The 25,068-nt window shown below is 42.0% G+C and overlaps 1 protein-coding gene across 3 annotated transcripts in view; it reads left to right on the top strand.

Annotated features, from left to right (window-relative positions):
• Window positions 1–25,068, top strand: part of PIEZO2 (piezo type mechanosensitive ion channel component 2) — a 351,580-nt gene that overhangs the window by 199,097 nt on the left and 127,415 nt on the right. For all 3 annotated transcript variants that reach the window (XM_060119106.1, XM_060119107.1, XM_060119108.1), the window contains exons 6-7: window positions 14,392–14,602; window positions 15,863–16,076. In XM_060119106.1, coding sequence (XP_059975089.1) covers window positions 14,392–14,602; window positions 15,863–16,076 — 425 coding nt within the window. The remainder of the gene's footprint in view (window positions 1–14,391; window positions 14,603–15,862; window positions 16,077–25,068) is intronic.

Below are 25,068 nucleotides of genomic sequence, written 5' to 3' on the forward strand. Positions count from 1 at the left end.
TGTTAGGTTAAGGTCAAGATCACACATCTGGTGAAGAAGAGACACGATATCATTGACTAATTCTAAAATCATGTTTCCTTCCTGATTCCCCTCGGTTCTCCAACACAGGCTTATAGTACCTCTCTCCCATTTGAAAGTTGTTTAAATATCTGTGCCCTATATATTATTGATGACATTATTTAACAATAAGGAAAAGAGGGGTAGATACTCTATAAACATTATTTATTGGGGCTTTGAAAATACTAAATATCATTATTATGAGGTTCATTTCCCTCTCGGTTAAATTTGTTTGGGTCTAATTTAGATAGTAAGTTCCATTCTCTTAGTACATGCCAGCCCCCAGACAGCCCAGGGGAGCAGGCTAGAGTGAATCTTCTGAGATGAATCCAGGAGGAAATACATCTTACCGGGGAACCATCTAGCTAGAGTCTGAAAAGAATAGAAATACATGGCCAGGAGAAATAAGCAAGAGAATTTGTTTTATTTTGAAGTCCCTAGCATACTTCCTGCTACTTGTAAATCTTGGCGTTTGTGTTCTAGATTGCTTGGTTTTTGAGGATCCTTTGAATTTTTTTGTTTTAATTCCTGGCTTTTTTTTTTTTTTTTTTTTTTTTTTTTTGGCTGCTTTGGGTCTTTGTTGCTGTGCACGGGCTTTCTCTAGTTGCGGCCAATGGGGGCTACTCTTTGTTGTGGTGTGCCGGCTTCTCATTGCGTTGGCTTCTTGTTGCAGAGCAAGGGCTCTAGGGCACGTGGGTTTCAGTAGTTGTGGCACACGGGCTCAGTAGTTGTGGCTTGCGGGCTCTAGACTGCAGGCTCAGTAGTTGCGGCACATGGGCTTAGTTGCTCTGCGGCATGTGGGATCTTCCCAGACCAGGGATCTAACCCGTGTCCCCTGCATTATCAGGCGGATTCTTCACTGCGCCACCAGGGAAGTCCCAAGGATCCTTTGAAAGGATAGTGTTTGCTGGCGTTACTTCTTCTTTCATTTATCTCAGTGGAGAAATGGCAGATTAATCAATCCTCTGGTGCCTGGGAGAATTCCTTTTCAAATCTAGCATGGTTTCAAAGTAGCAACTAATCCCTGGAGAAGGCTCAGGAGTCTTCCCTAATCTTCATGGACTTGTTAATGAGGCTCAAGTTTGCTGTTTTAAAGGGCATCAAAAACCCAAGGATTCCCCCTAAAACCCCCAGGGGGCATGGGTGGGAGGCTTTGCCCCTGTTCTTGAATTTTACAGAGAGCAGACCTCAGTCAAGAAACAACTCCCCAAGTGCCATAAAAGGTTCTTTTCCAGCCGAGGTATCTGTGGTCTTGTTTATTCGTTCATTTTAATTCAGAAGCAGATCAACAAATCATAACTGGGAAAAAGATTCTGATTCTTAAGCCTTTAAAAAAATGAATTGTGTTATGAAAATTAAATCGTGTAGAAAGGTTATCTGTGCAATAAAACACCAATTACATCAGCAATTTTACGAAGCTGATAGCATCTGTGTTGTTTATATACTTCTAGGTCTTTCTAGCTATTTAACGAGATTTCAGGCCTTATTTTTTTGAAACAGATAATAGTTTAATATACTATTGAATTAAATTTATGATAAATTAAATCTTTATTCAAATAGGAATTTTAGTCTCAACTTAGTCTGCTTCAAGAGGCATCTTCTAAATAGTCTGACAAATCAAACATGAAGGATATAAAGAATATTCCAGTATAAATCATTGCCCATCCATTAAAAATTCAGTGATGTAACATTTAGGTCCCGATAATGTTATTTGGAAATTCCTTCGGAGCCTCAAATCTGCACCCTCCTTTCTAATACCTAACGTTCATTAGTCTACTGTAACATCTGGCACAGAAAACGGCCAGCTGGGCTGCACGTCAAGCTTCAACTTTGAAGCTCAAGTTACTATTTTTTTAAGAGCAAGAAACAAAGAATGGAAGAAATCAATCTCTTTATTGTCACCTTTTAATTAGGCATCTGCTCAGTTCCCACCTGACATCTAGTCCAGAGTCACTTGCTTTACATTTTCTAGATCCTGGCTTTCAAGCACAAAGACACGGTCATCCATCTCTGTTTGTCTTTGGTTACAGAGATTATTACTGACCCTGAACCACCTGTTTTCTTTTATGAGAACCAGCTAAATTTTGCTCTTCTGACTGCTGTGCTCCCTCTAGAAATGAAGAATTCAGGGAGTGATGACAAAAGCCACAGTTCTAAGGGCTCACAGACCCTTCCTGTTGCCAAAAGTGTCCTGAAAGGTTCAGGACCCAAATAATTACTTGTGATGAATTAAGATGCAAAGAAAATGCATGTCTTTATTATGAAAATGTCAAAAGGTTGAGCAGTGCCGTACCTACCCTGGAATCCACCACTTTCCTTTCCCATCCTCCCATCCATCTGTCTCTTCCTAACTCCAATCAGAACTTTTTTACGGAGCCTGATCTCTGCTTGGAGCACTGTGCCAGGTCTAGGGTGGGATGAGTCTTTAACTCATTTTGAATTTATTTTTGCATATTGTGTGAGAGTAGTCCAGTTTCATTCTTTTGCATGTAACTGTCCAGTTTTCTCAACACCACTTATTGAAGAGACTGTCTTTTCTCCATTGTATATTCTTGTCTCCCTTGTCATAGATTAATTGACCATAAATGGGTGGGTTTATTTCTGGGCTCTCTATTGTGTTCCATTGATCTATGTGTATGTTTTTGTGCCAGTACCATACTGTTTTGATTTCTCTAGCTTTATAATATAGTTTGAAATCAGGGAGCATGATACCTCTGGCTTTGTTCTTTCTCAAGATTATTTTGGCTATTTGGGGTCTTTTGTGGTTCCATAAAAGTTTTAGGATTCTTTGTTCTAGTTCTGTAAAAAATGCCATTGCTACTTGGTAGGGATTGCATTCAATCTGTATATTGCTCTGGGTAGTATGGACATTTTAACAATACTAATACTTCCAACCCTTGAGCACAGTATATCTTTCCATTTATTTGTGTCATCTTCAATTTCTTTCATCAGTGTCTTATAGTTTTCAGAGTACAAGTCTTTAACCTCCTTGGTTAAATTTATTCCTAGGTATTTTGTTCTTTTTGATGCAGTTGTAAATGGGATTGCTTTCTTAATTTCTCTTTCTCATAGTTTGTTATTAGTGTATAGAAATGCAACCAATTTCTGTATATTAATTTCATATACTGAAACTTTGCTTAATTTGTTTATTAGTACTGATAGTTTTTTGGTGGAGTCTTTAGGGTTTTCTATATATAGTATCATGCCATGGGTGAATAGTGCCAGTTTTACTTCTTTTTAATTTGGATGTCTTTTATTTTCTTCTTGCCTAATTGCTGTGGCTAGGACTTTCAACACTGTGTGTAAAAAAAGTGATGAGAGTGGGCATCCTTATCCTGTTCCTGACCTTAGAGGAAAAGCTTTCAGCTTGTCACTGTTGAGTATGATGCTAGCTGTGGGTTTGTCATATGTGGCTTTTGTTATGTTGAGGTATGTTCCCTCTGTACCCACTTTGTTGAGAGTTTTCACTGTAAACAGACGTTGAGTTGTGTTGAGTGCTTTTTCTGTATCTATTGAGATGATCATATGATTTTTATTCTTTGTTGATTGATCTGTGGATGTTGAACCATCCTTGCATTTCTGGAATAAAACTTACTTGATCATGGTGTGTAATCCTTTTACTGTATTGTTGGATTTGGTTTGCTAATATTTTATTGAATATTTTTGCATCTATGTTCATTGGAGATATTGGCCTCTAATTTTTTCTTGTGGCCTCTTTGTCTGGTTTTGGTATCAGAGTAATGCTGGCCTTGTAAAATGAGATTGGAAGCATTCACTCATCATCAATGTTTTGGAATAGTTTGAGAAACATAGGTATTAACTCTTCTTCAAATGTTTGATAGATTTCCTCTGTGAAGCTCTTTGGTCCTGGACTTTTGTTTGTTGGAAGATTTTTAATTACTAATCAGTTTCATTACTATTATTTGGTCTTTTTAGATTGTCTGTTTCTTCATGATTCAGTTTTGGAAGGTTATGTGTTTCTAAGAATTTATCCATTTCTTCTAAGTTGTCCAATTTGTTGGCATGTAATTGTTCATAGTGGTCTCTTATGATCCTTTGTATTTCTGTGGTAACATCTCCTCTTTCATTTATGATTTTATTTATTTAGGCCCGCTCTCTTTTTTTCTTGATGAGACTGGCTAAAGATTTAGTACTTGTCTTTATCTTGTCAAAGAACCAGCTCTTGGTTTCACTGATTGTTTCTATTGTTTTTTAGATTCTATTTCATTTATTTCCATTCTGATCTTTATTATTTTCTTCATTCTACTAACTTTGGGTTTTGTTTGTTCTTCTCTTTTTAGTTTCTTCAGGTGTGAGGTTAATTTGTTTAATTGAGATTTTTCTTGTTTCCCAGGGTAGTCCTGTATCACTATGAACTTCCCTTTTAGAACGGCTTTTGTTGTGTCCCACCGATTTTGGAAAATTGTTTTCATTTTCATTTGTCTCAGGTATTTTTTTTAATCTCCTCTTCATTTCTTCATTGACCCAGTGATTGCTTAGTAATATGTTGTTTAGTCTCCATACGTTTTGTGTTTTTTCCAGTTTTCTTCTCATAATTGACTTCCAGTTTCTTACCTTTGTGGTTGGAAAAGATGCTTGATATGATTTCAGTCTTCTTAAATCTATTGAGACTTATTTTTTGATCTAGCATGTGATCTATCCTGGGGAAAGTTCCATGTGCACTTGAAAATAATATGTTTTCTGCAGTTTTGGATGGAATGTTCTGCATATATCTGTTTTCCAGCTGGCATAATGTGTCATTGATTTTCTGTCTGGATGATCTATCCATTGAGGCAAATGAGGTATTAAAGTCCCCTACTGTTACTATATTACTGTTCATTTCTTCCTTTATGTCAGTTAATATTTGCTTTATAAATTTACATGATCCTTTGTTGGGTGCATGTTTACAAATGTTGTATCCTCTTGTTGTATTGATCCCTTTATCATTATGTAATGCCCTTCTTCATCTTTTTTACAGTCTCTGTTTTAAAGTGTATTTTATCTAAATATTGCTACTCCAGCTTTTTAAAAAATTTCCATTTGCATGAAATATCTTTTTCTATCCCTTCACTTTCTGCCAGTGCATGTCTTTAGATCTGAAGTGAGTCTCTTGTTTTTATATCCATTCAGCCACCCTGTATCTTTTGATTGGAGAATTTAGACCATTCACATTTAAAATAATTATTGATAGGCATGTTCTGCCATTTTGTTTGTTGTTTTCTCATATTTTTTTTTTCCTTTGGTAAACCTTCTCTGTTCCTTTCTTCTCTTGTTCTCTTCACTTGTGGTTTTATGATTTTCTTTAGTGTTATGTTTGGATTCCTTTCCCTTTATTTTTTGTCTATCTATTTAAAGGTTTTGGGTTTTTGTTTCCATGAGGCTCACATATAACAATCTGTATAAAACAATCTATTTTAAGTGGATAGTCACTTAGGTTTGAATACATTCTGAAAGCACTACATTTTTACTCCCCTCTCCACATTTTATGCTTTTTATGTTATATTTTACATCTTTTTATTTTGTGTATTCCTTAAATACTTACTGTAGTTACAGTTGATTTTACTACTTTTGCCTTTTAACCTTCATAATAGCTTTAGAAGTGTTTCATCCACTAACTTTACTATATGTTTGCCTTTACCAGAGAGACTTTTCTCTTTCACATGTTTTCTTATTTCTAGTTAAGGCCTTTACTTTTCAGGTTGAAAATCACCACTTAACATACCTTGTAAGGTTGGTTTAGTGATGAACTCCTTTCGTTTTTGCTTGTCTGAGAAACCCTTTATGTCTCCTTCACTTCTGAGTGATAACCTTGCTGGATAGAGTAATCTTGGTTGTGTTTTTTATTTTCAGCCCTTTGAATGTATCGTGCTGCTCCCTTCTGGTCTGCAAAGTTTCTGCTGAAGTATTCACCAGTAGTCTTATAGGGGTTCCTTTATATGTAACCAGTTGTTTTTCTCTTGCTGCTTTTAAAATTCTCTCTTTATCTTTAATTTTGACATTTTGATTATAATGTGTCTTAGTGTGGATCTTGTTGGGTTCATCTTGTTTGGGACTGTTCACTTTCTAGACATGGGTGTCTGTTTCCTTTCCCAGGTTTGGGAAGTTTTCAGCCATTATTTCTTCAGATAAGTTCTCTGCCCCTTTTTCTCTCTCCTCTCCTTCTGGGACCCCTATAATGTAAATGTTAGTACACTTGATGTTGTCCCAGATGTCCCTTAAACTATCCTCATTAAAAAAGTTTTTTTTCTTCTTGTTCTTCTGATTGGATGATTTCCACTACCCTGTCTTCCAGATTGCCAATCTGTTCTTCTCTGTCATCGAATCTGCTTTTGATTCCTTCTCATGTATTTTTCATTTCAGTTATTGTATTCTTCAGCACAGATTGGTTCTTTTCTTTATATATTCAGCTCTTTGTTGAAGTTCTCACTGTATTCCTCCATTCTTCTCCTGAGGTCAGAGAGCATCTTTATGACCATTACTTTCAGTTCTTTATCAGGTCGATTACTTATCTCCATATCATTCAGGTCTTTTTCTGAGGTTTCCTCTTGCCTTTTTTGGAACATATTTCTTCATTTTGCTGACTATTTCTGTGTAGTAGGCAAAACTGCTGCCTCTCAGTCTTGAAGGTGTGGCCTTGCGTAGGGATGATCCTTCTTGTTCAACCCTGCCTTAGCTCTTGGTGGTCTCCCGAATCTTTGTAGTTCTTGATATGGCCCTGTTGTTGAGGGTGTGTCAGGACCTGTCAGTGTTCTGAGGGGAGGACTCTCATTTAGCACTTAGGCTGATTGGAAGCCAGTCTCTCAGGCAACGGCTTCTAAAGTATGCAGATATATACAGTCCTATGGGGCCACAATTGTAATCCCTGCTGTTCTCCAGATGTGGAGATCTGGATGTGTCCTCTGGGCAACAGTTGCAAATATCGGGACTCTTGAGGAGTGCACAATCTCCTTCCTGGGAAGTCTCATTGAGCTGTAGTGAGGCCAAGGGAGTATGAGGATGTTGTCATCCTGCTTACTTCCCTGGGAACCCTTCCTTAGCCTCTAGGTGCAAAAGAAACCTGAGGCTCCAGGTTCCATGAATGGGCCTTTTTCAAAGGAAGCCAGGGGTTGTGTTTGCCTGCTATATGTGCAGTGCCCTGGGGATGGTGGCCTGACAAGAGCTCTCGTTCCAATTGCTCCAGTGCCATGGAGCTCAGGGTCTCCAGCCCCACTGGCCATCAGGGCCAGGCAATCAAGTTGTGTCTCTATCTAGACTGTATGCTCCTGCTGGCTTCAGCTGGAGAGTGTGGGGACCAGGCTTGGTCCTTTGCTTTGGGAAGGCAGTGGGAAAATGACTTGACTGTGTGCCCACAGCTTCAGCAATGCAGAGGAGAGTGCCCTGACTGTGTGCGTGTGTCAGCTTTAGGGCAGGGATGGGAGGATGCCAAGACCACTCATGCCCAGCCACCTCAGCCACTGGAGCTCTCCGGCTTCAGCAGGTCAGCAGGGTAGTGCTACAATTGCTCAACCCTGTGTCCGAGCTCACCTGCCTGCTCCAGCAGGTTAGGTGGGGAGCACAGTGGCACCTCTGTCTCTGGGGAGTGTTTCCACCATCCCCCACCCCTCCAGCTGATGCCTCTGGATTTACGAATGACTCTCCTTTACATACAGTCTCAGTACGTGTCACACTGCTGTCATTTCACTGGCTCTAGGGTGAGTGAGACCACATGCCTCCCCTGCCTGTCTGGGTGTGGCCCTTTCTATCCTCTGTTGGGGACCAGGTGTTCAGGTAGTTCTCAGGTTCTTTTCAGGGGAAATTGATCCATGTGTAGCTGCATATTTGTCGGGTCCACGGGAGGAGGTGAGTTCAGGCTCCCCCTTCGCCACCATCTTAAACTGCCTTTGACCTGGGAACTTGTAAAGGTCCAGGTGCAGGGCCCATCCCAGACCCATTCGGTCAGAATCTCTGGGAGGCAGGCGAACATATAGTGGTACCAGACCTGGTTTTATTAAAGCTCCGCAGGCCTGCAGTCCTGGCTCACCCAGCGGGTCACTGCCTGCTAATTCAGTGTGTCTTTGCCTGTCCCTTATTAAACTTTTATTACTCTGTAGGAGGTGGTTGAAAGCATACATCTCTATACTCACTTTTCCAAATGGAACAGGGAACGACTTAACTGCTCTTATACGTTTGGAAAAATAATCTTCCTAAAACAAGTGCAGAAACAGAATAAAATATTGGCTTTGTCTGTGCGACGCTGTCACGTTAGGCTTACGTAACACACGTGACCCCACACCAGCACGGCTCCCGTGCTCTACCTGGCTGCTTGTGTCCACGAGGACACTATGGATGAGACTTGTTCCTCTTCTGCGATGACTCACATCATGGCCTGTTCCTTCCTTGGGCTCTTCTGTTGAGATGAACCCACTCTGTGTGATAAATTGTTAACTAAACAACTCTGACATCTTAGAAAAATGTTCCCTTTGACTCCAGGATCTTTTGGCTCATTATCTGTGATTCTGATACCCTCCCATCGAAATGTTTTTAATAGCTTGGTTTTACCCAAGAGGAAGAGGAAAATGGATTCCATAGCATGAGAATCTCTGGTCTAACATCTAAAGGTTGGCTGAAATCAGAAAGAGATTCCACAGATAAATTATTTCAATATATTTTCCAAGTAAGGGAGTCTGCCTAGCATACGACTCAAACACAGTATTTTCAGGTAGGATGAGTTGGTCCAAGGTTGCAGATGTCAGCAAGGGCATGAATTCCAGGCTGGTTGCTTCCAAATCACCTTGTGCAGCTCTTTAATCAGACAGATTCCTGGGATTCACTCCCAGAATTTCTGATGTAGGAAGTTTGAGGCGGAGCTTGGTAATCTGTCCTCCTAAAGTTTCCCAGGTGATTCTTGGGGTTTAGTCCAACCCAGGTTGAATCGTTTAGTGCTTGGGGATAAGGAAACATGATGTTTGGGTTCTACTGAAAGTAATTGATGGTGTCTTCCTGGTCCAGAATTGAGTGGGAATAACAGCTAACGCTGTGACTGCTGGGGTGGGGCTGCAGGGTGGGACGCAGTGGTGGGGTGAGACTCGGAGGCCCTGTCCAGGCTCAGGGAACCATGGCCTCTCACACAGTTGACTCTAGCACTTGGAGCATCCTCATGTGAAATGAGATGCTACCTTAGTACATTTGGTGTGTTTCGAAGTCAGGGGCTTTTAAAGAAGATGCATTAAAGCACTTACAATTCTTCAGATAAGTTGTAGACTTTGACCTGGGCAACACTGATATGTAATATTTTATTTGGCTTTTAAACTATAAAGGGCCTCTTTGTCTTTCATTACTAAGAGAGCTCAGGAACCAGGGGGATAAATCTTTATTTACAACTACTCCTTCTTAGCTCCAAGGCCAGAACCAAGTTGGGTTCTGGCACGGGGACAGATTACAACTCCAGCAACTAAGGCTGTTCGTTGGTAAATATGCTAGGGTGAGCTGAGGTGCTTCCAGGGTGTCGGGGTTTACACTGCACATATGGATTGTTTTGGGGACAAAGCCAGCCTGTTACCAAGCCAGCCTGATGTGGCTAATGGCAGTTCTGGCACTGGGCTGGACGGTAGGGGCTCCCTTTCGGCTCCCTCTCAGCTTGGCAGGTTTAAAAAGTGTTTTTTAACTGAAAGCCCCAGGGATTCCAGTACAAAAATGCTGGAAAACCTCAAGTACGCTGGTATGTTTATATAAATCACAGGGGCCCCAGTCCCGCTCAGGAGAGGTCAGGGAAATGCATTTGTCTAAGCTCACGAAGGTTCTTGACCAGAGATTTCTATTTGATTTAATCTACATCCGCAGCAATTCCATAACTGAGCAATAAGTCATTTATTATGAAAGTTAGGAGTGTGTTTCTGACTGGGACCAGGCGCCTCTACCTGTGTTCTCTCTCTCTGTCTCCTTGTTCAAGTATGGACACTGAAGGTTTTGGACAAACTTCCTTCCTCAGGGAGGGATTTTTAGTGTGTCACCCACCTGTTGTGCGGGAGGTATTAAGCGACAGATGCCCCATGTGGAAGGCGCTGTGAGTGCCATAGCACACACAGCAACTCAGCTTTGGGAGATGGAGAAGCTGAAGGAAGGTTGGCCTGGGAGCCGGGGCCTTGGACACTGGGCAAGGGCTCCCATGGGGTGGGGACAGCACATCCCAAGGCAAAGAACCTGTGGATTCCGGGTTCTCCATGTGGTTCCCTGCATGTGATGTTTCTGGGCCAAGAGATGAGGATAAGGTTGGAGAGACAGACTGGTCCCAGGTGTGGCAGCTCCGACAGGTGGGCACCTCTGTGTTCTCTCCAGGTCACCTCATCAGACACCTGACTTTGGCAGTGAACCTCAGGTAGAATCCTACACTAGCTGCCCCCGTGACACCTTTATCTCAGAACTGGATTCCCCCACCTGCTCCACTCCTGGTTGTCCTGATCTCATCAGCAAAGACAACAACAGCACAGGAACTACCTGGGATTCTCCTCTACCCCTCCTCCTCCCACGTGAAATTTACCAATCAGTTCTGCTGACTCGACCTCCAAGACATTCGGCCAAGACACGAACGCTCCTCAGCTCCATTCCCTGCCCCCTCCTCCATCAGAACAGCCTCCTGGCTTCGGGGTCCCCCTGCCCTCCCCCTGCAGCCACTGGAGTCACCCTGCAAAACAGATCCTGTTGTTCCCCTCATTGGGTGGAGTGGTTGGTTATCAGAGTCCTGTTAGAGCAGGTTCAAGTGTCGGAGACGTGCCGCCGTGCATCCAGCCAACTCTTGGAGACTTTCACTTTGAAACTCCCAAACGTGGGTGATGCCGGGCAGGGGAGGGTGGTGGGCTGTCCTTCTCCCATGTGCCCCAGCACCTGCAGCTCATCCACCGTCCCAGGAGGGGGCCATGAGCACCTGCCCACAGGTGGGCTGCAGGGGGTGGGCTGATGCACTGGCTGGGGCTCAGCCCTCTTGTCTCTGTGAGGTGGGACGTAGGGGTATCTGGTGACAACGAGGAGGAAGGGGAGGAGGGAGTGGGTCTGGGGACACACCATGGAGGCTCAGCCAGCCCTTCCCGCTGCCTGGAAGGCTCTGGCCTAGAATTTTCACATGGCTGGTGACTCTGTGACATTCAGATCTCAGCTGCAATGTCACCTCCTCAGAGAGGCTCTCCCTGACCTCAGAATCTAAAATAGCTGCCCTGACACTCGCAATCACATCACCCTATTTTAATTCTCAGAATAGCATTTATTGCTGTGAGATAATTAGTTGTTAATTTTTTTACTTGTTTACATGTGTGGGGCTCTATCTCTTACTAGCGACACTGGTACATACTGAGCTCTGAACAGTTAGAAAAACCTTAATGCATAAACCTGAAACATTCTTTCTCCTTCCAGAAAAAGTACAAATGTGCTGTGATGGAATACAGTAGAATGCAAAACCCATTTTGGGTATATGAACTTGAATTGCCTGGGATTAAATCCCTGTGTGTGTATGTGTGTGTCTGTGTTGTGTGTAGGTATGTGTGTGTCTCTGTGTGTCTCTGTATATGTATGTGTATTGTGTGTGTATATGTGTGTCGTGTGTGTGTCTCTGTGTATGTGTGTATCTCTGTGTCTTTGTATATGTATGCATGTGTTATATGTGTATTGTGTCTCTGTGTGTCTCTGTATGTGTGTGTGTATTGTGTGGGTATATGTATGTGTGTGTTGTGTATGTGGATTGTGTATGTGGTGTGTGTACGTATGTGTGTGGTGTGTGTGTGTGTATGTACGTAGGGGAGGGGGTGCATCCTGTAGCCTTGGCTTCATCGACAGCCAACGTAAGTCCCAAGTGGTCTGTACCCACCTGGGCAAACAGCACTTACCGAGCTGTGTACCCGTCTCCTGTGCCTGGCTTCCTCCAGTGAGCTGGGGCACAGATGGAGCTTGAGACACCAGCAGTGAATATTATGTAATGTCTGAACTAAGTGTATCGAGAAAGTGTATATATATATAGGAAAAAACCAAAAACACTAATTCGAAAAGATACATACACCCCAATGTTCATAGCAGCACTATTTACAATAGCCAAGGTATGGAAGCAACCTAAATGCCCATTGACAGATGAATGGATAAAGAAGATGTGGTATATATATACATATATATATATATATGTATATATATACGTATATATATATATATATACATATATATATATACGTATATATATACATATATATATATATATATATATATATATATACATACACAATGGAATACTACTCAGCCATAAAAAGAATGAAATAATGCCGTTTGCAGTACTATGGATGGACTTGAAGGGTATTATGCTAGGTGAAATAAGTTAGACAGAGAAAGGTAAGTACTGTGTGTTATCATTTATATGTGGAATCTAAAACATATGACAAACTAGTGAATAAAACAAAAAGAAGCAGACAAACACATATAGAGAACAAACTAGTGGTTACCAGTGGGGAGAGGGAAGGGGGGAGGGGCAATATAGGGGTGGGGGGGGAAGGCTTGTTATGGAATTATATGAAATCATGTGTGTGAAACTTTTGAAAGTTGTAAAGCACTATAGAATTTGAAGAATCTTTCATTCAATAAAAATATTTTTTAAAGAAAGAACATTTAAAATGGGAAAATGGAGCAGCCAGGCTCTACCCTCTAAGCCTTGACTCCATGTCTGATCTGGGCTTAAGGATCCTTCTGGCTCTGCAGACAGCTGCGGTCTTTTCAGGATGAAGCCTGTCAGCCTGGGGTGAATGCAAACAAAGCTTCATGCATCTAAAACCGGCTCCTTTTGTCTTAAGGTGATGGTTTATATTTATAATTCCTTTAAAAAAATCTAATCCTTCCAGGATAAGATTGTAATTAGCCAAAAAATTCTTATGTATTCTTTTTTTGTGTGTGGTACGCGGGCCTCTCACTGTTGTGGCCTCTCCCATTGCGGAGCACAGGCTCCGGACGCGCAGGCTCAGTGGCCATGGCTCACGGGCCCAGCCGCTCCGCAGCATGTGGGATCCTCTCAGACCGGGGCACGAACCCGTGTCCCCTGCATCGGCAGGCGGACTCTCAACCACTGTGCCACCAGGGAAGCCCCTCTTATGTATTCTTTAAAAACAAAACAAACAAAAAGACCCCACAGGATACCCAGTTTAAAATAACCCATGGGGAGGGGGAAGGGTAAGCTGGGACAAAGTGAGAGAGTGGCATGGACATATATACGCTACCAAACGTAAAATGGATAGCTATGGGGAAGCGGCCGCATAGCACAGGGAGATCAGCTCGGTGCTTCGTGACCACCTAGAGGGGTGGGATGGGGAGTGTGGGAGGGAGGGAGATGCAGGAGGGAGGAGATATGGGGACATATGTATATGTATGACTGATTCACTTTGTTATAAAGCAGAAACTAGCACACCATTGTAAAGCAATAATACTCCAATTAAGATGTTTAAAAAAATAATAATCCATGGAAGTATGTGTATGTGCTGTACATGTGTTTCCTCCCTGAATCTCTAGTGATGGTCCTGAGGTCCTGAATGGCCTGGGATTGGACTGGTGCACGATTCTCTAAAAGGATAAGATAGGAAGCGACTGTTTATTTAGCCAAGTAGCTGGGACCACTCATCCTCCCACGGGCAGGAAATACTAAAATAGTGAGCAAAGATAAACTCCAGAAAGAAAAGGGATTTCCTAAGCGCTGATTTGGCTCATCCTTTCCGTTTAAGCCGTGGACACATTCATCAAACTTCCCATCACCTTGGTGGCAAACTCGGTAAATTTGAGGAACCATAAGCAGCTAACATTATGAATAGACACTTTCTTCTTCTGCCTTTAAAAAATGAGCTCATGGGCTTCCCTGGTGGCGCAGTGGTTGAGAGTCCGCCTGCTGATGCAGGGGACACGGGTTCGTGCCCCGGTCCCGGAAGATCCCGCATGCCGCAGAGTGGCTGGGCCCGTGAGCCACGGCCGCGGAGCCTGTGTGTCCGGAGCCTGTGCTCCGCAATGGGAGAGGCCACAGCAGTGAGAGGCCCGCGTACAGCAAAAAAAAAAAAAAAAAAAAAAAAAAAAAATGAGCTCATGTAGGTAAGATGAAATGCCGTTAGGGACCCTATGATTAGCGATGCTTCCTGTTTACTTTTTCAGGAAAGATCAAAGTTCCTTGGGCTTTACACAGGGACCACTGGAGACCTGGGGGTGCTTAACGTGGTTGAGTGGTTGTCTGCATTTTTTCCTGATTTGTGAAATTCACCTCATTGACTGGCCCTTATATTGCAAACCATATAATCTGTTGGGTGGACAGGCAGAGTTCTGGACTGCAGTGTTTTCTGTTTTTCATTTATTTAGGCTGGAGGAGAAATAATAGACCCAGAAGAGGCGCTGATCTATGAAGAGGATTTAGAGGAAAGAGATGGTGTTGAAGGCGATTTGGAAGAAAGCACGAAATTAAAACTCTTCCGCAGGCTGGCCTCTGTGGCTTCCAAGCTTAAGGAGTTCATTGGCAACATGATAACCACCGCGGGGAAGGTTGTTGTGACGATTTTACTGGGTTCATCAGGTGAGGGTCTCCAACTCCTGGTGGACCACAAGGAGGGAGCTGGCGAGTAATGAAAGGAAGGGTTGAAGAGAAAACAAAGAAGGAAGCAGTTCTGTTCCGTGGCACCAAAATCGTAGCTGTAGCTTTTGTAAAATTGGCCACATGTACAAACCAAACACGCACATGTAGCTTTTCCCGTTCAGATCTAGGTTTTATGTTTTTAGATGGTTGCTATTAACTTCTGTAAAGCAGTCTTCTTCCATAGCTGTTAGGTGACATCATTTTCTACGTGACGATCTGGACAACTGTTGTCCTCCCTCAGAGCCTGTGAATGGTGATCTGGGACAAGGGACAGTTTTCATGGTCCCGTCCAGAGCTGCACATGTGCTTCTGAAAGCTTTTCTGTTTACATTGAGTCATTAGCAATCTTAATGTAACTCTCCAGGATAGACTATTTTTCTTCCAGAGTTAGATTGTAATCTTCCAGCACAGACGCTCACTTCCTCTTGCTGTTGGCTGAGGGCTGCTTGTTCCATAAAAACATTATCTCCATCTTTGCCCCCTTCCCCGTTGCCCCAGAGGTACTGTGAACTTTATTCCATCCTGCTTCAGTGAAATTTCATGAGATGAAACAATTTAACTGTTTTTCCATAGGAAAGTTAAAAAATGGAAAAGTGAATAGTATTTCTCAAGAAATGTAACTCAGGATTTTGATGGGAAGTCATTGCTCCCCCCAAAGTTTTAAAATACCCGTAAAGGAATTACCTCATTTTACATTTCCCTCATTAGTGATAGTGCAAATCGAATTTCATCAGGCAGGGCAAAGGTGTAGTGAGACTTTAGCTGCCACAGAATGTAGTATTACGAATCCTAGTTAACAAACAAACAAAAGCAAATCATTATTTTTAAAAATTTATTGGGGAAAGTTAGAGTGCACATACAGTATTCCTGAAGAATTGGGGGAGAGTAGATAGATGGAAACAGGCAAGTAAATAAGCTAAGTTCTACTGGTATGAAAAGTGGATGTTTGCGGGGCCCCAACGCCACAGGTAGGGTTTCTTCATCATCTGGTATTTCCCCATATTTACAAATTGCACTTTACATGTGACTTTTTTTTCACAATAAGAATAGCATTAATTCTGATTTTATCAATGAAGTGTGATGAATTGTACGAAAAGCATAGGAAGGAAATTCACGTCATCGCCAATAGTGACGTTTCCTGCGAGGCGCATGGTTTCTGCGTCTACGCGGTGTCTCACTCTAGCGTTTCTCCCTCCTCAGGAATGATGCTGCCCTCTCTGACCTCGTCCGTGTACTTCTTTGTGTTTTTGGGTCTGTGCACCTGGTGGTCCTGGTGCCGGACCTTCGACCCCTTGCTGTTCAGCTGTCTCTGTGTCCTGCTGGCTATTTTCACTGCGGGACACTTGATTGGACTGTATTTGTACCAGTTCCAGTTCTTCCAAGAAGCAGTCCCTCCCAACGACTACTATGCCAGGTAAGAGGAATCAACTGCTAGACATTTCACAGTTCAGTAAGATAATCCGCGAGCCCTCGGGAGGGCCTCCTTATGACTCCGCCGGGCACTGTGCATCTGCTGGGGTCCTCCTGGATGCCCATTGACGTGTCAAGCCAGGGTTTGGCGGGGATGGGGAAGCTGTCTCTGCCTTGAATGTATTGGCCGACACTGTCTAGAGTGAGGAGGTGTCGCTTCAGATGGAGGTGCTGCTGGGACACGGCGGGGAGGGGAAGCTGCTGTTTGTAGCAAAGGACAGACATGTGGTCTCAGCCGTGGAAAGAGACCCAGGAAGAACATTTTACAGCAAGGGATAATAAGGACACGTCAGAGCATCAGCTGTAAGGAGCTCTTAAGGGCAAACAGAGGACAAACTGAGCATCGAAAAGAACTAAATGATTATAAAAATGTAAAAGTAAAAATGCATGAGTCCATGATGTGTGTGTGTGTATGAGAGAGAGAGACAGGGAGACAGAGAGAGAAATACCTAATTTGCTTCAGTTGTCAGTGATTACTATCCCAAATTCTTACTGTGAAATGGGAATTAAAGGTAAAGAACCCAGCATTTGCTTCAACTTTTTAGAAGGAACTCCAGGCCATTCTCAGTTAATGAGGGAAAACTCTTCTTGACAGGATGACACCCGCTAATGAAAGGGAAAGGAATACTAGAATTAGAAAATTACCATTTATCAATCAAATTTTTTTTTTTTTTTTTTTTTTGTGGTACGCGGGCCTCTCACTGTTGTGGCCTCTCCCGTTGCGGAGCACAGGCTCCAGACGCGCAGGCCCAGCGGCCACGGCTCACGGGCCCAGCCGCTCCGCGGCACGCGGGATCCTCCCGGACCGGGGCACGAACCCGCGTCCCCTGCATCGGCAGGCGGACTCTCAACCACTGCTCCACCAGGGAAGCCCTATCAATAAATTTTAAATGAAATACTTAGATCTATTCACAAACTGAAACCATGACTTAAAGAGGTTGCTGGGATGAAGGCTGTTTGCAACAATGACTGAGTATAACCTCACTGATTATTATTTGCTAATTACAAAGGGAAAAGACCTTTCCAATAGTGGTCAACACCTTAACCAATTGATCCAAACTAACATTACCAAGGTGGGATCCCTTGACATTTCAGACTTCTAGGCTTGATGCATTGTGGGGAATATGGCATCATATTGTTAAACCTTTAGACCTAACTTTCGCTTTACAGAAAATATAAAGGATAGAAATATGATTTAAATGACTCCACAGGGAGAAAAGGGAACCCTCATACACCGTTGGTGGGAATGTAAATTGACACAGCCACTATGGAGAACAGTATGGAGGTTCCTTAAAAAACTAAAAATAGAACTACCATATGACCCAGCAATCCCACTACTGGGCATATACCCTGAGAAAACCATAATTCAAAAAGAGTCATGTACCACAATGTTCATTGCAGCTCTATTTACAATAGCCGGGACATGGAAGCAACCTAAGTGTCCATCTACAGATGAATGGATAAAGAAGATATGGGACTTATATACAATGGAATATTTCTCAGCCATAAAAAGAAACAAAGTTGAGTTATTTGTGGTGAGGTGGATGGACCTAGAGTTTGTCATACAGAGTGAAGTAAGTCAGAAAGAGAAAAACAAATACCGTATGCTAACACATATATTTGGAATCTAAAAAAAAAAGAAAAGGTCATAAAGAACCTAGGGGCAAGACCGAAATAAAGATGCAGACCTACTAGAGAATAGACTTGAGGACATGGGGAGGGGGAAGGGTAAGCTGGGACAAAGTGAGAGAGTGGTAGTGTATATATGGACATATGTACACTACCAAATGTAAAATAGCTAGTGGGAAGCAGTCGCATAGCACAGGGAGATCAGCTCGGTGCTTTGTGACCACCTAGAGGGGTGGGATAGGGAGGGTGGGAGGGAGGGAAACGCAAGAGGGAAGATATATGGGGATATATGTATATGTATAACTGATTCACTTTGTTATAAAGCATAAACGAACACACCATTGTAAAGCAATTATACTCCAATAAAAACATAAATAAATAAATAAATAAATGACACCACAGGAAAGCGATCATCGAAGTCCAGAATGTACAACCTGTAAGGGAAACGATCTGGTCTCTTCAAAAATCAGCATCCTGAAAAAGAAATGTATGTGGATGGAGTTGGGCAGGGACTGTTCTAGTTTAAAGAGAAGTGAGGATACCTCACAGACAGATGGGAAGCCTGACCCTGGATTACACCCTTGTTCAATGACAAATCTCTATGAGGCATTCTGAGGTTAAATGGGGAAATTTCAATAGTCACTGGTTATTAGCTGATAGTATAGAATTCCTGTTAATTCTTAGGTGTGTGATTGTATGTGGATATCCAAGAAAATGTTAATTTAGGACATACATGGTGAATTCTTTAGGGACGTCTGCGGCTTCCTACTGGTTTAGCAACCATTGTAGGAGAGACCCACAGACTCACGGAGGGAGATAGAAAGAGAAGGAGAGAAAAATAAATAAAATGATCTAAACTAGGTGGTTGGCATGGGGTTATCCATTGTCCTATTTTAACTTTGATTTTTCTGTGGAAAAGTCCAGAATGGAAAGTTCCAGAAATAAAGAAAGGGGAACAGAAGTGGCAGGAGAGAATCGTGGGTTTGGTGAGAACAGTGTGAGGATTCTCTCCACGCGCCCAGCAAGGTGGTGCAGGTGCTTTTCGTCTTCTTGTTGAAATGAGATATCTGCATTTTAAAGGAACGTGAATAATGTTATCACGCGGACAATAGAGATTTCATCCATCTTCCAGGAGATCCTAAGATGGTTTTCATGTGACAGTAAATGTGAAGAAGCGGGGAGTGTGTGCACATGTGTGTGTGTGACCCACTCTCCTTACTCACAGTACTTACAAGCTAGTTTGTGGCTATCTCTGTACAATGCTAAAAAAAAAGTGAGTCAAGTCCTAAAACCACTTATAGTCAGATAAAAAAGATATACCCAACACACACACACACACACACAGAGTCTATCTAATTCTAAATCCAGTTGGCTTAACCTGGAGGTGTAACAAGCATAATTCCGTCTAAAAAGAGAAGAATGTTACATAGACACAGAACACGGAGGAGACAAGACAATAACCTAGGTGCTTATTGATGGACTGATGGATAAAGAAAGCTTGGTATAAACATGTAAGGAATATTACTCGGCCATAAAAAAAGAAGGAAGTCCTGCCATTTGCAACAATGTGGGTGGACCTGGAGGGCATTATGCTGAGTGAAATAAGTCAGACAGAGAAAGACAAATACTGTATGATCTCACCCTATATGTGGAATCTAAACAAAAGTCAAACTTATAGAAACAGAGAGTGGAGTGGTGGTTGCCAGGGGCTGGGGTGTGAGGGAAATAGGGAGGGGTGGGTAAAAGGTACAAACTTTCAGGTATAAGATTAGTAAATTCTGAGGATCTATGAACAGCAGGTTAATCACACTGTATTGTAATAACATTGTATTGAAATTTGCTGAGAGTAGATCTTAAGCATTCTTACCAAGAAAAAAAAAAAAGAAAGGAAAAGAAAAAGTAACTGTGAGGTGACTGATTGTTAGTTAACTTGACTTAGGTACTACATTTCACAATGTATACTTATATCAAATCATCACGCTATCCACTTTAAATGTATTACAATTTCACATGTCAGTTGTACCTCAATAAAGCTGGGGGGAAACTGCGAAGCTCTTTTTGTGGTACAGATTTACATGATATTTATTTTAGGCAAGAGTGAATAAATGCAAAATTTCAGTACAGACATTAGTTCTAGATTAAATGAATATTTCAGTTTCTTCTAGACATTTAATTTTTGGTTTATTGAACACATGTAGAAAAAAGTTTTGTACTTTTGGAAGGGCTGACTTTTAGGGATGGTTTAGTTGGAAACGTAAATATCTTCTGTGGGGCCTTAGTCTCCCCACACCCCCCAATTTAAGAATCTTTTCTGCTATCTAGAGACTGATGATAGGAAATACAAAGAATATTCAGAACCACTTTGAAAACACTTTTTCTGTACAGGATCAGTTAGTACTGTAAATATTTTTGACTTTGCAGGCCTACGGTCTCTGCCGTAATTCTTCCAAGAAGCTGTTTCATTGCAAAAGCAGCTCTGGATGAGATTTTAAAGAATGTGTGTGGCCGGGTTCCAGCAAAACTTCGTGGACACCGAACTTTGGATTTCAAACTATTTTCACATTTCATGAAATATTATTTTTCTTTTGATTTTTCCCAACCACTTAAAAATGTAAAAACCATTATTAGCTCACAAGTCCTATCCAAACAGGTGGTGAACCAGGCTTGCCAACATATGGTGTGGATAATAGCAGTCCTAATAGTGTAACAACTTACCATATTTATTTGCATTTGGATTGTCTCAAAATTATGACTGTAAGTTATTATAGACATTTTGAAGATAATTACCTTGAAAAAGTTTAAAAGCTTCATTGCTATAATCTCATAGAGTCATTAGAAGTTGGGTTGCTTATCAGATAGATAGTTTGAGCTAAGCAATGCAATATACACACATTTATATATATACATATATACATGTATGTGCATGTATATATGTATCATATATACGTATATATACTGCCTTATTGTAGAGTCTTCCCCCCATTTACTTGGTGACAATAGGACATTGCCTTTTAGCCCTTGAAAGCTTGAAAATTTACATATTTTAAACAATAGCTTTTTCTTAAGGCATAATTTCAATGCATTGCTTTCCACCAACGAATTCTGAGTTGGAAGAAAACAAACTGGAAACAAGCAGAAAAAAAAGTCATCTTGCGTAGGCATTTATTCCAAATTTCATAACCACAGAGACTCCAGCTCATGTGTCCAGGTTCGCATGTGGCTCTACTCAAAACAATCCAAGTTGTTTTTATCTTCTTGTAAGCTTTCAAATAGGCTTTCTGGTGAGAACTATCTTTATTTTTAGAAATATTGAATTGATTTATCGTTAGTATAATACATGCTTGTTGGTGATTATTTGGAAAAATATAATAAAGAATCAGGAAAAACACTTGAAAAAAATATAATCCTAACTCCCCAAAATACTGTTCATTTTTGGTCTGTATTCTTCCAGTATTTTTCCTATGCATATATGTGTTTTTTAAAAACAAACTTTGAATCGTGATGCATACGCTGTTTTATAACTTGCTTTATGCAAGTTCTGTATCTCCCCATGTTATGAAATGTTCTTCTAAAGTGTGATTTTCATAGCCTGCAAAGTGGTTGATTGTGTTTGATTGTGTAGCTATGTTATAGTGTAGTCAGTCCCTGATTTCTGACCAGGGAGATTAAGATTACTCATTTTGCCCTCTTGAGTGACGTTGTAATGAGCACCCAGGTTACTTGTAAATTTAGGTAAAACTCATGATGACCAAGAAGCAAACCCACGGTTCCTCAGTTGTAAAGGAGCCTCCACGGGGCTGGTTAGTGCTCTGCCCTGTGGGAGGGTCTGGAGATTTCCCCGGTCCTGGGTCCACACGATGCTACTCCATGGGTCTGCATGCAGGTGTTGTGACCTCAAATCCCACACCTGCATGGGGCACACCTCTGTGGGCTCGTGTTTTTCTAGAGTGATGTCTTCTTTCAGCCCAAGGGCCCCAAGAGATCATATGCTTCCTTCCAACTCCACCCGCACCTGGGGGGAGTTTCTTCATCATTCTAGCCAGGGGAGCACGTAGAGAAGGTGGGCAGGGACCAGCAATGGACGGGGTGAACTGGAGACCCAGGAGGATGTGGAGGAAGGGCAGGGAGGAGGGCTGCCTGGGGAGGAGAGTTAGTGATTCCCTCCCGTTTGTGCACAGACCTGGCATGACCATATTTTCCAAAACAAAATTCAGGGCTCTTTTTTGATAGTTATGAGCGTACCTATGGGAAGGTAAGGTGGAGTGAAAGTAGGATTCTGAAATGCTGGAGCGTATGGTTTTATATGGTTATAGCCATAAAAAATGTAGTGCCCCTTCTTGTGAAGTTGATCCAGCAAAATAAAGCTTTAAAACGAATCCACATAACTTACATAAGACAGATAACATACCACTCAACACACTTTGTTTAATGGAATAGAGCCCAATCCCAACTTACTCTGGCAGGTCTCCCTAAGAAAAATGGCAGACTAAACAAAATTTGGCTTAGCTAGTCCCAAGGGTGGCCCCTTCCAAAGGTTTTGTGTTTCCTGGGGAATTTCTGTAGACAGGAAACACCTTATATTTTGAAGGCAAGGAGGCAAGGATCAAGGTGTTGGGCTGGTGTTCAGAGTCCTCACCTGTGTTCCTCCTTGTGAGGTTGGCCAGACTGATGAAGCCACAAGTCCCAGCCAGCTTGTGTCCTGTGGGTTTTCTGCACCGAAAGTGCGGGAGGTGTGCTGGGTGGAGGACAGGACAAAGGCAGGTGGACCTGACTTGCTCTGCAGTGTCCCTGAACATGAGCAGAAATGCACTGAATGCTGTAAACAAATGTCTACTCATCGATGACTTCACGAAAAGCCAGTTTTAACAGTTTGTCAGCTCACTGTTGACTGTTTCCTTGTGAAGATGACACCGCAAGCAATTCTGAGGTGAACTCATCTAAAAACAGTCCTGGACCAAAGGCAGGGTCTTTGTTTTCTCACCTTCAATTATCTTGACAATACAGGTGAAAGTTCTGATGTGGGCCAGGGTGGAGGGCTTGGCAGGAGAGTCAAACGTCTACTGTTTTCTTATCATGACATAGAGAATGATGGAGCCGGTACATTTACTTCTCACCCCGAGTCATGAATGTTTGTGCGCAGTGGGCACTGAAATGGTGTGTGACTAAATAACCTCTAAGTCATGTCTTATCACCTCTTACTGGCTTTCATTCCAACTCTGAACTTGCTCTACAATAGTCACAGGAGTCACGGGTTGGATTTCTTTGCTCAAATTCATTTTGTTGTTTTGCTGCTTTTTTCACCTTAAGTTGTGCAATTTGAAAATGAATGAGAATTGTGGGAAGGAATGGGAGAGATTCTCGGGTCATTCCCTATGGAGGCAGCATTTTCTATTAAATAAATACACAACGATTTGTCCTATGTTGCCCTTTCCACGTCCTATTTCAATAAATCATGATAAGAAAATGCATTATGTTTAGTGAAGGAAAAACCTATGTTTATTCCAGTGTTAAAACAATGTAAGAGAGAAAAAGCAAAGCCTCAAACTCCAGCATCACTGTTTAACTATTCTGTGACAAATGAGGAAAATGTGAAAAAACAAACATGAAAAGTACAGTAGTATTTATTATATTTATCCTATTTTTATACTAGTCATAAAAATGTCAATAATATGTCAGGAGTCATAACAGCCCCGATGCTGTATGTCTCTGGCTTCTAGTTTGGAGAAGCCAGTGGGTCCTCTAGAAAGTGACACAAGGCAGTCAGCCCTTGGGTGACATTGACTGCAGTTGGCTTTGTAAGTGGCTGTCTAATCCGCGTTGTTTAAGCGTGTTTGCAGCCTCACCCAGGATGGCCACGGTGTTGCCTCTCATTAGAGCCATCTGAGCTTTGGTAACACAGACAGCACAGAAAGACGAAACGGTTCTTAATGGAGGCCAGTTGGCAAGAACCTCATCTGAAAGCGGTCCAGTGTGGGGATAATTAATGGCAAGCGGGTCATCTTAATGCTAAAGAATGTAAATGGACCCACTGCTTAACACTTTCTCTTTTTGTTAACAATGGCACCCCAGGTAATCAATGGTTGTTTAATTTATCCATTTGGTAGGTGACGTAACAGTAACCAAACTTTTGGTTTCCTTTTGGAAAGATTCTTATGATTAAGTGACAGGTGTTAGACCCAGTTCACTTGTGCTCATCTAAAAGGCAAAAAATAGGAACGAAGAGACATGAATTGACTTTCCACAGATAAATGGAAAATTGGTAGAAAGTAAATACTTGAACCCCTGAGTCCGTTTGGGCAATTCCCCACAACCTCATGGTCACCTGGGGCAGTAAGTGGGTGTGGTGTTGACCCAGGATCCCAGGGTGACACCTGGCATTGTGTACAAAGCAGCTACTGCCTCTCACCAGGCAGACGACCCTTGGCACTGGACGCCTGTCCAACCAGAACCTGAAACCTCCCAACCTGGCCTTCCAGAATTCCAGCCTTGACTACCTGTGTCTCACCTTTGCTGTTGAGGGCGTCTACCAGGAAGGGTCTCTGTCTGGTTTTCAGCGAGGATCCGCCCTGTCCTCTGTGGGACCTGGGTGCCCTGGCTGACCTGACAGGTCAGGCTCATTCTGCAGCCTTCATTTCTGCAGAGCAGCTCACCTGCACAGGTCACCATAGGTCAGGACCTTCTGCCCAAGTGCTGTCCCTGATCTCAAGGATAAAGTGGGGTCCAGTGAACCTTGCCAAGTAAAAAAAATGACTCGTTTTACATTTAGTCTATCAAAATATGAAGAGGAATAGAGATTAAGCATAGTTGGCGGTGGTATTTTTTCTAAATTTGCTCCAAATGATTAGTATTAATGAGCATATTACAAACTATCTCTGGATGGTACATTTAGGTGCTTTCAACCTTAAAAATTAATAGCAAATTAAAAATGGTAGAATTTCTTGTGGTGGGAAGGAGGACTATTCCTTCAAGTTAAGATAACAGCTGATGAAAAATTAAAGTGATCTTTTGAGAAAGGGCATTTTGGAATAAAACAATTATTCTGCTATCAAATGTTTATTGGAAAGTGTGATCATCTTGTTTATTAGAGCTAAGATTCTCATTCATGGTCTGGATTTTAATTCAATGCAGTAACACCTCATTAATTTTTTACACTGTAGATAAGCCGATTTGGCTGACTGGCAAAGTATTTTGAGGATAAATATACTGAACAATGTTACCTCATAACGGCTTGGCTTTCTGAAGTTCAGAATGTTACTTATGCAGTATCTTCAGCTGTTGTTATCTTCATTTTAGTTCTAAGCAACTCT

This window comes from Mesoplodon densirostris, chromosome 15 (genome assembly GCF_025265405.1).
Source record: "Mesoplodon densirostris isolate mMesDen1 chromosome 15, mMesDen1 primary haplotype, whole genome shotgun sequence".
Taxonomy (NCBI): Eukaryota; Metazoa; Chordata; class Mammalia; order Artiodactyla; family Ziphiidae; genus Mesoplodon; species Mesoplodon densirostris.